Raw genomic sequence first — 18,927 nt, forward strand, 5'->3', positions numbered from 1 at the left:
ATTGATAAATTTTGTTGCGAAAAAAAGATAAGATAATTAAAATAACTAATAATATAAATATATAATAATTTGAATAAAATTAAATTTTTCTGGTAATAATAATTGTATCAAATATAAACATAAACATATATCATTTTATACAATATCGGGATTGTACGCTCGATTGTTTTAAGTATTTGCTATTGAAAAAAATACTGTTTGTAATATATAAATAACATCGATAACAAAAGAGAGAATAAAATTGAATATAAAATATGCAATACATAATATACATATAATTAAAATTATAGTTAGACGTGTGGTATATAAAATTGTTGTGATATTGTGGAAATTTGATTTTGTTTTTATAAAATAATTTTCTTGTTAAAATATATTCAACTGAAATCTAATTATCGCGTTAAAGCTGATTTTAAATAAACATTTCAATGATTTTGATTTTATTCGATCCATCAAAGCGTATTTTCAATCTGATTCAATTTGTATACAATAAACCAAATAAATTGTGTATATCTATATAAATAATTTATCAGCTAAAATTAATACGTACGGCTAAATGAGATTAGTTTTCAGCGATCTCGTCTATTTAATATATAATGTATGGAAAATGATAAGCATCTATTTATAAAGTTTTTACCTTTAATCTATAAATTTTAGTGCCTGCTATTTATTTACACTTTACAATAAAATATTGTATTTTTAATAGACAGCAAATTTCGCTATTTTCTTTCAAAGAACAAACGATAAAATCCAGTATACAATTATGGAGTTTATAAACTTTCAATGAAAATAATGCAATAATATGAAAAAAATATAAGCGCTACATTCCACGCAACTAATCTCAATAAGCACTACTAAAGTATTTTTTGAAGGAATAAATCAACTTTTCAACTTTCTAATCCAAAATAAAATTGTGAAAAATATTTACTTTATCATTTATATTGTATTACATCTCAATATCCGATCCATAGAAAAAGCTTAGTTATTGAGGCATTTGTCCAAATAAGTGCCGAATCCTTGATTGGACATCTGTGTCCGATGGAATTTTATTTCACGATCTGCTAAAGACATACGACATCCCCTCGACCATTTCCGGCGATGTAGCTCCACATGAGAAATTGTTCCGCGGTAAGATACAATCGTGCCCTGCGGCTCGGCGACGTAATCCGGTAATTTCTCTTTCCTGTCTAGTCTAGCTTGGACGATGAGCCCGAGACGAGCACGAGAGCGAAGGTTAGGCAGGACCAATTAAAATGCCACTCGCGGGCCCCAATGCCTTCGCCGCTAATCAACTTGGAACCGCGCAATGTTTGGGTCATTAAGGTGCGCTCTCGGGGCCTGAATTTCCAAGCCGAATGTCTTTAAGCCAATTACACGGAGTCTCCATTCCACTCCGGCATCCACCGCGACTTTAATTCCACCGCCGCGGTAAAACGCCACCTTAATTAATCGATTCTAATTTAATTTCGAGGAAGGTAGGAACTGCAATCGCATTGCTATTATGTCTTGTTGTATGTTTATTTAATGGATGTATCGTAATATATTGATATAATGTCGACGTATCATTAAAAATAATACTGGAGATGAAGTAAGATACAATTGCTGATTGAGATAAATTGGCATATCAAGACAGGGTAAGGCAAGTCATCAAGACAGGATAAGGCAAGTAATCCTGTCCAAGACAGGATTTTTTAATTTTCAATAAGTATTGATAATATGAAATATATGTAATAAATATATATTTAATATAATAGAAAGAAAGAGAGAGAGAGAGAGAGAGATCAAATTTCTTTTTTATATTTTAAGCTATTATTATTTTTTTTTATCTTTATACAATATTTTGCATTACTACTTTCTTAAGTTTGTTATAAAAATAATTAATAAAAAATGCATGCTTCAAATATAGATTATATGTAATATATTTATTTAAATTATATTGCTTACATAATATCGTATACAAATTTAATTTGCACTAATTGAGAGAGAGGGTTAATATAAGAATATTATATTAAAGACGCTGCTGCTTATTTCGACGTGTACATAAATAATTTAAAGAAATAAAATTTTATAAAATAATTTTAATTATTGTTGAGAAAATAAAAGGAATGAAAAAAATCAAGGGTAAAGAATCGATATTTTTTTCTCGTGTAGTATAAACGAGCGTAAAAGACGTTTAGCGATTGATCTATTTCTTTGCCATCGAAAGAGAGAGCCACCAAAGTTAGCGAAGGCTAAAAATAACCCAACCTCGGGGCGGAGTGAAGTAATAGAGACGAAGGTCCTTTGGAACGTGGCTCTCGTGGCAATTCGGTCCTTCTGTCGACAACTTCGGATTCCCATCGTAGAATTGTAGAGGTAGGAAGCGAGCAATACTAAATTCTAGTACGTGATCGTGATGCCGATATAGGACGGATCCGATATAAACGGAAAATATAACCCAAATCGAAAGGTCGCCCAAATCTGTGATTCGTATTTCGATTCAATGATTACTGTTTTCTCAACTTTATTAGCATTGCGTACACGGAAAGTTCTAAAATTCGCATTTGTATCTTCTTAGTGAGATTTTTTAATTAATTTATGGTCACATTTCATTTAAGTAATTAATATTTGAGCATTAATAGTTCTTGAATCTCTTCATAAATAGATTTCCAGAAATTGGAGAAAAATATTTTCTTTTTTTTTCAAAAATATATATTTATAATTATTAAACAAAACGGAAAAAATTAAAAAATGTTGAAATCTGTGAAAAAAATAATGTATAAATACATAGCCCTATCGTGCATTAAGATTAATTACTCCTGAATGGATTTTACATACTAAAACTCTCTCTTTCCCTTAATGTATACATATGTGTCAATATTCCTGAAGAGATTAATTATGCGATAAAATAATATAAACATGTATTTGTACATAAACTGTTTCAAGAGGCGCACAAATGTGTGAATGGAAATAGAAAGTCGTTAACATTATCAGAAATTATTATATATGCATACAGACACATATATGAATAGTTGTTATCTGTATTGTTAAGAGATGGATCGCGGAAATTGATTTATCAATGGTAAATAACGACAAGAGAATAAATAACGAGCTCCAATAAATTGTAACCGGATGTTTCCAGATTTATAATAATAGGGCGCTGCGAGGAACACAACCGATATATATCGGAAAGCATAAATCATAGAGCCTCCCACTGATCTCGGATCTTTTCCACGGATCTCATCATCAATTTCTTTCCGTTATCTCTATCAAGTATACGACCAAAAGTTGACATTAAGCACTCAATGTGTCATCGCAACGGCCGTGTCTCGCCTCGTAAATTATATGTCAAAATAAATTTTCAAGCACATCACAACGAGATACTTTATCTATTTTTAAATTCGGAAATCGTGACTTCTCGATTGAGAATATCATGATGTGTTTATAAGTGAAAAGTTTATTAATCTGTTATAGAGATGCAAATCAAGTTATGTAAACCTATATATTGTATACATATAACGACATCTTTTGTTACAATATTTAATATAAAGATAAAAATATAAATATAAAGCAAAAATAATTAGCATAAAACATTTAATTATATATATATATATATAAAATTAATTTAAAAATATTTTGAAATATCTCAAATATTGTATATTTTTTGACCATTTTATAACATTGGGCAAAATATCTAGTTCTCGCACCCAATTTTTACGATTCCAAATTGAAAGATTAAATCTAAGGTCTCGGCTTGTGGTCAGCCAAGGGACAAACATCGGGAATTGAAATTCTTAACACTGAATGAGCGGGATAGGAAGTGGCTAATAGGAAGTTCTGCCCCTATGGGGCGCTAAAAGGGTGACGAACGCCCGACCGCATACAGGAAATGTACCCAATGGGCATGGATCGAAATAGCGATGAGGAATAGAGCCGAACAACGATGAATAGACTGGCAACTGTGGCTTTTTGATTGCTACAACGTATATTTTGAGTTATCGCCATATTGAATTATATGCTCTTACACAATGAAAATATTACTATAATATATGTACAATTTTTGAAAAGTATATAATTGAATAAGTTGTTAAACATCTTTTATGTTTTTATGTCCATAATAAAATATATAATGCAAATAAAGAAAGTATTACACTTATCTGCAAATTATGGTTGAAAAAAAAACTGTTCTTTTATTTAATGACATTATATTTTAATGTTATATTTTTAACGTCATTAAATAATGACGTTATTTTTTTGACATTTATTTTGAAAAATTCAAAGCGATTTTATGCTGTTCACGATGGTGATTAGTCTACTTATGTCTTCTTAGTTCTTTATGTTTAACCGTAGAAGCACTGAAGTATCGAGCATCCTTTCAAATACGTTTTCTCGAAATTATCTCGATATTACGTTTAAAAGATGAAACCAAGTCATGGTGGCTCCTAGTTAAAAGCTAGCCGGCTCTCCAAAACCTTTTTCCCACGTTAAGATTAAAAATCCGTCGACGAAGTGAAGAAGGGAGAAAGGAAGGAAGGGATCTCTTACGTGATCGAGAAAGTTCTTTGGTAATCATTAAACCGTCGAAGAACGTTCTCAACAAGGCCGACCGTCGGCGCTCCCGTGGTATTTTATTGAAAAATGCCGGGTTCTCTGCTGCTAGGGCTGATGGAACGAATGCCTGGATTAAGACCAGTAAAGGAGATCTTAGGATCTCTGATTTTTTTGCGAGTCGACCGGAAGAAAAATCTGTGGCCGGTCAGGCAAGGAAAAAAAGTCTATGGAAGATGCGCGCGAAGTAAGATCAGTGACGAAGAAAATCAGAAAAGGCAGTGACATCGAAACGCGCAAGAAAGAGAGAACAGATATAAAGAAATGAAAAGGAGGGAAGCTAGAGAAGTTGGGGAAACGAAAAAACTTGAGACTCGGTAAAGAATCGAGGGAGCAAGTGGGTTAGGCCAAGGGACAGTGGTACTCGAGACGGCGTGAACGAAGGGTGGAGGGAAGCGAAGAAGCTGTAAGTCGATAGGCGGGAGGTGGTGATCGAGTGGGACGAAATTGACAAATTCCAGGACGATCCTGGAACACGGCCAGGACTGCGATTTCTATCGACGAGTACGCCGACAACAAACAGAAAAAGAATAACGGGCCGAAAGGACGTTACGCCAATGCTCGGATCGGATCGAATGATCGATAGCGCGAATAATGCTTGGGAAATCTTGGCAACGAAAAGTATTCATCGGTATTATTCCTGTGGGAGCTTTGACGTTACCCCGGTGATTAAAACTCAATACCCGACGATCTTCTAACAATTTTCTCAGACGAAACAACAAACGATTCAGGCTTAATTTCGGTCTCAATGAATTAACTTTTATTGAAATGTGTGCAAATCAATGGATCACAATGGAAAGAAGAATCTTGCGCATGAATATTAATCAGTATATTAACATTTTCAATAAAATAATATGTCGAAAATTACTAAAAATTTTATTAATTATCTTGATTTGAAATAGAGATAATTCGAAAGTAAAAGAAATTATATTTATCCAACATATACGTTTGAGAAAGTTATCAGAACTAATATTTTATTACAAGATTTTCGCTTAATCAATTTAGTCAATTTATTTTATATAAATAGACTATTCTTAAAGATCTTATTTTTTTGGTATGCAATTCAATAACATTGCATTTAATTATTATGAAAGTAGTATTGATGCTAATGAAAAATGAGGAAATAATGCGTTAAAAGACTGAAGAAAAATCAAGTGTTTTTGTTTTGCGAATAGCTGGAGGCTCGTAAAAATATTCTATCCGATTAAGTAGAAACTTCTTTAATCGGAAAACAAAGCACGCGCAGCAAGGCGTCAAAATAATACTTATACAATGGAAAAGTAGTAGCGAACTGTATTCTCGAAACGTTACTGTCAAAACAAAGACGCAACTTACCGATGGAATCATTGAATTAGGTTTTCTAAGCAAACGCAACAAATAGAAAAGAGACTTAACAATGTATTTATTTTTAATTTTGAGACGGTGTTATATACTATAGTAAACGGAGGGAGAATAATTAAGAATATAATCAATCATGTATCTGAATTTAATTAAGTCGAAAAAAATTTTTATCTACAAATATATTGCTCTTCTAAAACCTGTTGCCCATCTCATCCAGATATGGAAAAAATTAACAATTGATTATATAAAAGATCGACAATATATATCGTAAAATGATCAAATATATAATCAAATATATAAATTAAATATACAAATTATATATAAGTTTTTAATTTTAGAGACAAATTATTTAATTAGAGAAATTTATTTTTTTAAGTTAAATTATCAAGTTAAAATACAAATTTGTAAAAATTATGGTCGATAAAAAACATTCAGAATATCGACGTAGAAATATTTTATTGATCTGAGAGACATTTTAATTGCATTCTGGTGAAGATCACGAATGTATTCGCATATGTATGAACGCGATATCGAAGCGCCGAGCGTTGTAAGAGCCATTAATAAGATTCGCTTAATTTCACGAGAACCCGCAGGCCTCAACTATTATCTGGAAAATGTAACTTGTTCGAAGAACGATTAAACGGAGGCCACGAAAATATGTCAACCCGCAGCGGCTTGCATCTGACGGGAAACCTATAGATGAAACGCAACTATTAATGAGATGACAAATGTGTTCTTGTCGACGAGAAATGCACGTTTTGTGCGAAAATTGGATATTTAATATCATAAGTTAAACTGTTATGAATTTAAACTGTTTATATTGATCTTTCACTGGTTTTATTACGATAAATATTATTGTCAACGTAATAAGCAAAGAGTCAAAGAAGAAAATCAATAAAGTTCAGGGGAATCGAACTTCTCTCAGGAAATATAACAAACGCATTATTCTTGAAAATTAAAATTGTATTACTTTCATAGATATATTTATTTAATTTGAAAGATGTATTCAATAGAATTTTCGATGTATGACAGAAGTATCAGTTTCATCTCTCTGTTGTAAATATATATTATATAATTCGCTTAATTTGTAGAATAGAAATCTAAAAAATGTGGCAACTAAATTGAATTGGTTTTTCTTTTTGCTTTTTAATTACCGTCTGTCATTGACAGATTACTTCTTCGCTTAGTCTCATTTGATAAATTGAACAATATATGGTTTTAACCGAAAAACGTAATAATCCCGATGTAATTTCAGGTGAACTGCCAGCTGCCGTGCACGACGGCAACGGAGTTTCGAGAGCGTTCCTTAATCTTTGGCTGGTTCACCTGACGATGAGCTATGTCTTCACCAGATGACAGTATTAAGGTGAGTAATAATACAGAGAAAGTTTTCAGCAAACTTTGTCGTGTTGTATATGTTTTTGACAAAAATAACAAGGTATATTGTCATGAGATATGATACCACGCTTTACATCTTATGATTTTAATATCGAAGAGAAAAGCGGGGTTCATGATATATTACATACGAGTTTTAGAATTTTTGAATGAGATATTTTCTCTCTCTCTCTCTCTCTCTCTCTCTCTCTCTCTCTCTATTTTAAGAGAGCCAATTATTTTTGTTTTGACAAAATTCAAATTTTAAACTGCATTAAAGTTACATAAATTTATAAGCTCATGTAATATGTATATAAGTGTATGTAAAGTATATGTAGATATAATAGCTAATGTTATTCTAATAAGTTTTTCAATATTATAAACTTTTAATCTAATTTTTAAATATAAATATCTGATATATTTTTTAATATTCTTTATTAAGTTATTCGTAATTTGAAAAACTAATTATCTTTATATAAGATTACTTTTTATTCTTATATTTTTAAAAATGCTAACCGGAAAAATATAAAAGTAGATGAATGAAAATAGGGAAAGTTGTCTTTCTCATGAAACTTGTGAATATAATGCAAGAATGTGAAAGTATGAACGATCTCGCAATTTCGAACTCTGAAAATTGCTTTGCGGATTATTAAATAATCATGCCCGATAATCCTCTATCGTGAAATTGGCATATCGAAATTTGTTCGAAAATAACCCACACTGCCGTCATGAATTGTTGCAATAAAATTAAGATGCCGATTATATTATGATTATTCTGAATTATTTGAATAGTTTTCATAATGCTTCATAAAACGCTTTAGGCGATTGTCGAAAATAATTTCTCGTTTTCCTGAAAAATCTTCGTTAAATCTCCCTTCAATCTTCTCGAGTTTATCATACCTTTTCATGTTGCTTTTTTCGCAGGCTGACTATATATTCTTTGTTTTCTTATGGTACAAGTTGTCTTTCTTTTTCTGACACTCTTGGTCTTTTTTTATGCAGCCGCCTAAATCCGAGTTTTAGATGAGTTCTCAGAAAGCTCGTCGACTTATAAAAAGCTCGAACCAAGTTTCTGGGTTAACGCGAAATATACATCTTTCCGCGAGGGAAGAAAAGAAGAGCGAAAGATTCGATATCACTGTGGCTTCTCGGAGATATCGAATTCCTTACTCGATAGTGAATCAATAGACATGAATGTTATTTCGAATAACTTGGGGTCAAAAACAGAATTTTATTTCAAAAATGTTTAGTTGAGAAACAAAATAAATAATGATATTTTTTGAATGTTTGAAAGACTGCATAACAATTAAATACATGCAAAATACATATCGTATATTTAAAATACAATATTTGCAAAAATTTGCATACTTCTTTTCAACTACATATTTTTGCATAAATCAGATTTATAGTGCATAAATAGAATTGTAGCATTCATATTTTTCCTCATTATGTATAATTTTATGTAAGATTATAAATTGAATAATTTAAAATTGAGAAAATTTTTAAACAAAATTATTTGCATTTTTATTTGTATATAATGATATATATTTCTATATATCATGTGTTAATTACGTCATTGCTTATGCATTTTGATTCTTATTTGCTGTTTTCCTCCGATTCCAAAGTTTTTCGGCTAATTATGTGAAATCTTCGATTAAAGTTTTAACGATATTAATAACTTCCAATTTTATTTCAAGCATCAGTATTTTCGACCGGTAATGAAATCACGTGATGGGGTTCCCGTTATCGGAAATTTTATTAGAGCCACGTAATCCGATGTTTCGCCGATGAGCTTTTTTTCTCGTGCATCGTATACGTAATTACATGAGATACTAACTAATTAAAAACGGCTAACTAGAGCAAAAAATGAGATGACCTTCTTCGAACGTATTACTAGAACGGTAAACGTGACATTCTACAAATTTAAATAATTGCGTGCCAACTTTATTTGATTAATCAGCAAGTAAAATGTTTTACGAAATCTGAAAAAAAGAAACAAACTTTTAAATATACCTTCTTTACATATATAATTCTTGCAGCTGAAAGTGCGTAACGAAAAAACTGTTTTTTTCGGAAAATCATATAAATCCGATATAAATTGCCGAAAATTACGACTCAAATTGGAACAATTTGTTTAAATGAAATTTAAATGCGCCAAAATTAATGCTTTGATGGATAATTTTTATTATCATTTCCTCAATTATTACTTGCTCAATCATAAGAATTAAATATCGTAAACAACATGAAAATTCACAAACTTTAGCCTTTATTATTATTTATATGATTTCACCTCTGTGTCAAATAACTTCAAACTTAATTACAAACGAAATATATATTTGTTATATTATTTATTGGATGTTTTGTAATTATTTTTGCATCCGTGCACAATTTAAAAAATTAAAAAACATTTGTTTTCATCTAATTATCACATCGAAATAATCGAACGTATAAAGACTCTCTTCAATTTATTTTATTATCGGTGTAATGAATTAAAGTGTGAAACTTATATTTGTAGAATTTTTATAAAAATTTTATGCAATATGATGTGTATGACAGCTTTTTGTAAAACTAAATTTTGCAAAATGTAATAAATGCTACTTTGTACTATACAAATATAACGCGAATATTTTTTTATCCCGCATATACATATTTTATTATATTTGTTTGTTTATATATTTGTTACAATTTAAAATATTATTGCATTAAGCAAATTTTCTTATTAAAAATTCTACTTGAAAATATAATTGAATTTTTATACAATAGAATATTAGGCTTCTTTTTGTATAAAAATTAAGAAATCAAAATATAAAAATAATTTATAGCAACATATAATTAAATATTTTTAAATAAATTATTTTAACAATTTATTTTTATAATAGAAAAACTGTTAGGCTTCAAACCTAATTTTTAACTAATTGTTATATACCCGAACAGAGAGAGAGAGAGAGAGAGAGAGAGAAAGAGCATATGGATTCTTAAAGTGCTTTCAACTTAAATTGCTCAAAACTGGCTTCTGTATGGTGTGTGGTTTCCTTTTATATAAAAGTTGAAAATTTTTAAATTAACTAAGTAAACTAAAGCTAAGTTCTGCATTTGTCTTCGACTTTATATTCTTAATTGTTTGCAGTCGTCAATTAATTAAGCATTTCAGAAAAATCTTGCATTAGCACATACATAATCCTTTTATTACGATAATTTATTGCGCTATAAGACTTAGCAAAATTATTACGCGATATTATCACTTGTCCATTACGTGACAACGATTTCACTTGCGTATTACCGAGCTTCCAGCTGTTATCGAGAAATGAATGGCGTTGCGTACCAACGATAATTGCAAGTTTTCGCGCGTTTGCCATCGAAGCGGCGGGATCGCGCAACCGCATCATAAAGCAACGCGAGTGCCGGATCATCCATATCGCGGTCCTCGAATGCGTAACGCGAATTAACCGATATTCATAATTCAAGCTTTTATCGTCGTCGCGTCGAATCCCCCATTGTGAAGATATAATTTCGCGATGAACCGCGGGAGGAAGCGGGAGGGATTCGGGCGAGATGACGGGGACGATGAATGCGGAGAGTGGAGGAACAGAGGGTTGGGAGGGGGAGGGGGAGGGGGTTGATGCTGCGGCATTGCCGTATGATGGCTTCCGCGGAAACTATAGCTTATACGATATAGTTTCTACCGCGGTATCTCTCACCTCTGCGCTTTCATTATCAGCCGCCATAGATCACGGCGTGAGCTCCTATGACGTCACATCCGTCCATCCCTCATCGCAAAACACCGTTGTTATAGACGGGTACAACATACAACGAGAGAGAGAGAGACAGAGAGGAGTACACTACTCTTTCCCTTTCGCTCCCGCTCGCAACCACCCCAACTTCCCTTCCCTTTCCGTTCCGACCGCGAACCCACGAGACGCCCTTGTCTCTGTCATTCTTGTACGATTTCGATCGCTCGAGCACCGACGAACCGCCGAATTAAATCCGGTGACATCCTTCACTATCGCGAAGTGTGTCTGACGTCGTGTGTAATTCGCCGTGTGTGTGCACATGACGAGAGACGCGATGCCGCGCTTGGCTTTACCGCCGCATCGCGTTACGCACGCGATCTGTAAAGCGAGATTAATGCTATCGTTGAGATGGAATCGTGAAATTGTTCCGCGCGTTTTCCACATTCTCAGAGAATTCACGGTTGGAATTCGATGCGGGTGAACAATTTTTCCGGAAGCGCTTCAACGCAACGCTTTGCGGGGATTTTGTTCAACGTTATCGTTATCGCGACGATTTTAAAAATGTTAACGGGTTTATACTTGAAACAATCAATACCTAGAAACACAAACGAGCAATATTGTTATATAGTTCGGAAACTAGAAGAACATGTACAATATATCTCAGATTTCTTAAAGAATAATTATCCGTTGCTCTTTTTTTATCGTGTAAAAAAGAATAAACACATTCAGTCTGTAGAAAATAGCAATTATTTAAAATAAACATATACGAAAGTAATAAAATGAAATATAAAAAATTTGGGGGATTTTTTAAATAAAATAACCGACAAGTTAAGATGTTAATGCTACAATAAAGCAATTATTATTTATCTGCAATGTATACAATCTTAGGATTGACATTTTTCACATGTATCAAATGATATTTTGAACTAAAAGTTACCTAATTATTTCACGAAAAATATCCTCATTCGAGCACGAATCGAGCTATAAAATCGCAAGGCAGGTATATTATCCGATGACATGTGGCATGTGCATGACGTCCGGCAATTTGAAAATGACGTTATGCCGTGGCACTCGTCGAGTATGTCACTCACACACGTAACATAAACATACATGACCTCACTTCTATTTAATTTAAAAAATGCATGCACTAAATATTTTCGTTGAACGAGAACGGTATGCATATTGGCGATCTGATTTTTTAAATATATCTGCATTTCTGCTTTCCCGCAATCAGAAAATTGGTATTTATTTATACGCTATCTTTATTAGCTGATGTTTATTATTATTTTTTTTTTTTTTTTGCTAAAATTTTATTATGCTACATTTCTTTTCTTTTTATCACAAAAACTAATTATTAGGAAAGGGTATTTTTGTATTGCTGAATTAATATATAATAAAACTGCTTACAAAATAGATTTGACGAATGTGTTTGCATAAGAAGGTGTTCGATGAATATGTTTGTATAAGTTCTATAATATATCTATTTATAATAATTGAATAAATCTGAAAAAATAGAATTACTACATTTTTCAAAGCATATCCAGAAAATTTGTAGTTACTCGCTCCAGAGATTTACCTGGCGTTAAATAAAAGTGATACAATAAAATCCGTGTGGCAGGCTAACTTTACATCTTATATATTATATCTGACTGACGCGAGATCTTCTTCTTTACGATTGCGACGCAATAGGAGGAACAATGTACGAAAGTGACACGATCTCATATGTAAACAGCTTAAGAGCCGTGATTCATTGATTTAATCCAATTACGCAACGTCTTGCCTTATCTCGAGAGACGCAGGCTAGTTCAAGCAAATTTCATAAATTTTAATCGTTCGCCTCCGCAGAATCTCGCCGCTGCTATTTCTCTGAAAAATGGGAAACTTTTCGTAGGTCTTATCGGTTAACCCATTCAGGATAATCTAAATTTATTAAGAGAAAATTTTAAATTTTTATTCCTTGATTTTGCATGACTATAGCGATTTATTTTTATCTGAAAATGTGGATATAATCAACTCAATTGCTGATAAAGGGTTTCTTATTTTCTTCTTATTTCTTTTTTTTTAACTTTTTTCAAATGATTTTTTTAGGTATAATGTTGATTACTTTTGTTATCTATTGTATCTAAAAAGAAAAATTTAGAAGAAAGAATTATTATGTTGAAATTAATATCTTTAATTAATTTATTCATATACAATATTTTTCATACAACTGGAAAGCAGATTCTGAGATCTGAGAAATTCCATATATCTTATGTGTAATATGTGTGTGTATGTAGTATATCTCGCATTTTATATTATTTCATATTTTATCATTGATGATATGCCGTTTTATCAAATAAATTATTTATATGACAATTAATATATAACGAATATCAAAAACAAATATAAAATCAGAGGTACACAAGAAATTTTTTAATTCTTCATTTGTTTAAACACATCAGAAATGGTACGGCGTTATTTAAATTATAAATTAAAACATAATAATAAAATAAATACATGTCACATATACAAGGATGTGTTATAAAATTTTCAATTATAAAATTTTTTGCAAGTACAAAAAGGAAAGTGCCTATAATAAGATATTGAGAGCGACAGAGTTAATATAAACAAGAAATTGTTCATATTGTTATACCATTATAGCCCGTTCTTTATGTTTTTGCGGTAAAGCTACGATACAGAACTGTCAATTAGCATGAGACAAGTGCCAATTACTCGCTTCAAACTGCATAAAGCGGATTTAGCATTAAATCCCTCGACGTGTCTACTCCGACTTCCGCTTAAGCTATTAACTGGATAACTTCCTCGGTTAAAACATCCGATCTCAATATGTGTGCGTATGTGTGAATGTGGCAAATAAAGAAAAAATGCTTAAAAATAATTTCTGTCGAAACTGTACAATTAGTGTGTGGTGATATAACTTTTATTCTGCGTTAAACGCGATTAAAATCCTCAATTAAAAATTTACCGTATTTAATTTTACGTAAAATGAATAAGCAGCCGTAATGAGATATGAGATATCAGAAGAACTGAGGTACATACATATATACACGCATATTATTTATAGAAATAAATATAACAATCTGGACAGAAAATTTAATGAAAAAGTTATCGATTTAATAGCTGATCGCAAATTTCTATTAAACGAAAATTAATATCCCTTGATAGAGCATAATGAGCTAAAAAGTCAGTAATAATTCAATAGACATTTTCTACTTTGTGCAATAAATTACGTGCTTTTATACCGATCCGATAATTCGGCACCGAAATTTTCTCGATCATCGGAAAAAGAACTTTAATGTAGATTAATTCAGAAATTAATTCACGTTTGATTAAAGTTACATTATCTATTCTTCTGTGCCGACTCACGCGACTAACGAATCTATCGCGCTACGAAGTATCAATAAAATAGCGCTTTAATGCGGTAAATTTTAAGCGAATCATGTTTCCTTTCGGCTGCTTGTAGTCATTAACAAGCGAATCGTCAAACTCTTTGTCACTTCCACCTTGTTGATGTAATTTATAACGCCGATTAGAATTTAATATCAATCAGTCTTTGACGCATCCGTAAACCTAAATGTTTCTAATATTTATTTGTTTAATTGATGGAAATTTCCTTTGTAAATATATATACACTCGTCCTCTTTGAGCAAGTTTGTTACGTTCGCAAATACGAGTATTCCACAAAATATCCATGATATAAAATCGTATTTGTATTATTAAAATGTAACGAAAAAAATGCAGAGCGTTAATTAATTAAATCGCACGGTCGCCAAACCGTGACGTATTACGTTTCATATTATGCGTAGAAATTTATATCACTTTCGTATCGTACGATTATATCACGTAATATATTTTTCACGCTCAAATTTCACGATGTGTAATACAACAAATAGCTACCACGTAGTAGTTTTTAATACCATGAACATATATTGCCCGGAATCGGTCTCTCTCGGTAATCCATTCGCTTCTTGAATTCATAAAGACTGCCATTTATTTTGTGACATATCGTTTGTCAATAATAATGGTCTAATTGCTGGTTACGGCTCATCGATTATCGAAGTGATTAACGGATTTTATTGGCGCGAAGAGAGAGGGGAAGAGAGCGGCCAGGAGATTATTTGTCAGGAGGTTTCCGGCTTCAAATTAACCGGTGCTCGCTGATAAACGAATTCATCCATTTAACGAATAAACACGGCGGCTTTCCATGTACATTCAAACGCGCGAATTCTTTTTGCCGCGCTTGGCCGCAGTCCAAACAATCGAGCACCATAAACGGAGAATCAATAAAACTGCGAAGTGTTCATTGGATTCATTAAGAGTGTACATATACGTGTAAAAAAAAGTGCACTATTTAAGCCAGAGGGGAGATATGACACGCCGTATGAATAATTTGAAATCTAGCCAATAAAACAGTGTTTGAGTAATCAAAGTAATCATTAATCTATTCTTTATTGCGTTCCATGACGATGACCGAAATGAGGCAACATACATGCAAGTCGTTAAATTATTTGACAGTTAACAAATAGAATCATACGGACATTATGACGGCTATTTGATTACGCGGCATTAATTATTGTATTAAACATAGGACAAAGATATTATTTTAATTAACGAATTTATTTTTGTGTTACGTATATAACTGTATTGAAAAAATCATGTTTATATATTTCTCTCTCCTAAACTTATATTTTTATATAGATGCTACAATAAACACATCTTATTCTTATTATTTCACATTTTATTATCACAAATTTCTTTTCATTATTTCTTATTATGTCTTATGATAGTTGGTTAAAAATCGAGTATTAAAAAGGTAGATTCTTTTTATTTGACATATGATCTTTAATTTTATTCTGGTAATTCTTAAATACTAATTGTAAGAAAAACTAGTTCTCAATTATACGATTAATGCTTGAATCCCGGAAACCTCAGAAATAAAAAAAAAATACTGCCTTTTGTTATAGAATTGGATGTTGTGGAATATTAAAGCATTTTATTACTTTACAATTAAATGCATTGACCTCAATAACGAATATTTTTGTTCACATACAGAAATATTGATAAATAGAAAGAGAGAATATTCTCTTTCTCTTTTGATTGAGATTGAAATATGGAACTAATTCAAGATATCAGTTATATTTTTAATGAAAAATTTGTCGCATATATCGTTTTGTTCTATTGTTTTGTTTGACAGAGAAAAAGAGAGAAACTTGAAACGTGAAAGAGTGAAAATGCACGGTTAGATACTCGATACGCTTGTCGTATCCGCGCGCTGACAAGTCTCTAACGATGTTCGTTTGAGCTATCTGTCAGTTAAAAGTAAGATAAAAAATATTGAACGCTTTCATAAATGCGCACCTGCTTAAAGAGCAACTCGATTTTTATGCTTGCGTCATTAGATATGTAAGAGAGGATATGTCGTACTATTATTAACGGGAAATTTTGTTTCTAGTGTTTGCCTCCATGTATTTCTCCAATGTATTTCAAGAACTTGTATATTGATTGCATAGCTTATTCTTTATAATGTTATCAAAATTTTTTTGATTGGTTGCGGTATTTTATTAATAATTATTAATATATATATATATATGTATTTTAATATTAAAATATGTAGAACATATATAATGTGACTCATAAACTTAAATTTTATCATCTTAAATCATATTTTTAGTTATATTTGATACATTTTATTTTACATTTTTATAAATTTTTTTCTTTGAGAAAAGTTTCTATGTAAAACGGTTGTGATTTCAATTCACAAGAAATGTTATAATGACAAAAATATTAGGTAAAAAATTTAAACAGTTTATTTGCGAATTATTGTTTACGTATTTACAATAAAATAGATACTAAAACATTTTATTCATTACAATCATAAATAACTAGAATTACAATCATAAATAAGAGAGTAATTTAATAAAATTTTTTATTAAATTTTTCGTCAATTTGTAGAGACAGAATTCACAATAAAACATTTGACAATTATAGTCCCTTTTTTTTATATCGCAGTTATTCAATAATTCTTTTACAATATCAATAAAAGGATGATAAATGTACAATCAACTATCCATTTTACATGTTCGTTGATTGTCCCGTCTAGTACGTAACAGTGACTACAATTTTTGCAGATATGAAATATACTGTATAATGTGCCGGTTGTGTGTGTGTGGGATGTCTGCATATTCTCTAATGACTATATATGCACATGTATACATATTTTATGTACAAAATATCCCAGATCTCTCAAAATCCTTTTAACTACATATGTCTTCCACCAAATTTCATATCTGGTTTCTATGTACTGAAAATCTGACAAAATCAGTCAACGCAACTTCTTTTTTAATGACGTAATTAAATTTTTTCGCGATGTTTTAACGTTTTTAATTAAATATTTATTAAAAAACTTATTTCTTGTAAAAAAGTTTATTATAAGTTGTTTGCCGCAATAAATTTACACAAAATAAATTGGAAAACGTACTACTGTCAATGTTCTATTAGCAGTGTGTATTTTTAAATACATTTCTAAATTTTTCAAAAATTACTTTATTTTTAATTAATGTTAAACAATTTTACAATTATATTTGCGCGTAAAAGAATTTATCAAAGAATGTATCAGTAAAGTTTGTAAGATAATAGTTTGTGGGACACCCTGTACATGACATTGTTACCAATAATCTCTCATTTCTATTTCCGCTCACATTCACGCTGCAACAAAACGAAATAATATCGATACCCAAGCGAGCCACAACGTGTTGGTCTTTCGCGCGAACCACAGGATTTAAATAATATCTATTATACATCGCGCGGACCGCGAACTGTTTGTCCTATCCGTTGTAACCCGGCGATCAGCATATCCGCGTGGAACTGCCATCTTTTTTTTCCCCTCTTCAGCAGCACAGGTAATCGAAATTTATTTTTGTTTTATATCGGTACGATTTTCTCCGATGCGAAGGGACGACGCTTGCGCAGATATATTATTATTTTCACCAGCGGCGCGATGCACTGGCGTGCGAAAAAATGGTTTCCGCTTTCGCGGATATCGCGGATATATGAGCAACTTATTTTGCGAACGATTTTCGACGACGCGGAATAACGGGAGTGACGCATCGATGATCCGCGAAGAATAGAACGCTAAAAATGTGTGTGCCCGTAGAGCGTATTAACCCGTTCAATCCCAAATTATCTTTTATATTAAAAATAGATCTTCTCTCTCTACGTCGTGTAACAATAATATCATATTTAATAATATTTAAATAGGGGAGCAAATATATTAATAACGAAATTTGAATCGCGTTAAAGATAAAGTTATATATAATTGTTACATTTCTACATTCTGGTAAATATTTTAAATTATTCTCGCATATACCATAAATTGGGAAATTATACCAATGAAAGAACACGTGAAAATAATATAGCTGTGTAGCATCTTTTATAGATTTATTAGCTGACAATTATATGGGTTTATTTACACATCGTTAATTATATGCATATTATATATGGTTTATTACGAAAAATAATTTTTATGAAACAGATATATCATTCATGTAGACAACGAAGTATTATAGAAATGTACTTGGATGAATAAATCCGGTAATACCATCATATATCGCTTAAAGTGATCGATAACCGAGGTTAGCGATGACTGGAAGATTAATGATGTATTTATTTATTATAGATATACTACTACGGTATATTACAGATATAATTATCGAATAATTACAGTATTATATAATATATGATGTGTGTATTTCTGTAGATCTCTCGGGTGCATTTATTAACTATCAATCGAGATTAATTTACAACGATATTGATAGATTACTAAGTTATATATATATATATATATATATATATATATATATATATATATAAATTACAAATGCTTATAATGTTGGCTGAT

The 18,927-nt window shown here is 31.2% G+C and overlaps 1 protein-coding gene across 7 annotated transcripts in view; it reads left to right on the forward strand.

The window, feature by feature from the left end:
* Nucleotides 1-18,927, forward strand: part of LOC138941621 (uncharacterized) — a 255,219-nt gene that overhangs the window by 233,015 nt on the left and 3,277 nt on the right. For all 7 annotated transcript variants that reach the window (XM_070311452.1, XM_070311447.1, XM_070311449.1 and 4 more), the window contains one exon: nt 7,181-7,291. In XM_070311452.1, coding sequence (XP_070167553.1) covers nt 7,181-7,281 — 101 coding nt within the window. In that variant the 3' untranslated portion in view covers nt 7,282-7,291. The remainder of the gene's footprint in view (nt 1-7,180; nt 7,292-18,927) is intronic.

The sequence above is a fragment of the Polyergus mexicanus genome, unplaced genomic scaffold (assembly GCF_030449975.1).
Source record: "Polyergus mexicanus isolate NDT 795.1 unplaced genomic scaffold, iyPolMexi1.0 SCAF_19, whole genome shotgun sequence".
Lineage (NCBI taxonomy): Eukaryota > Metazoa > Arthropoda > Insecta > Hymenoptera > Formicidae > Polyergus > Polyergus mexicanus.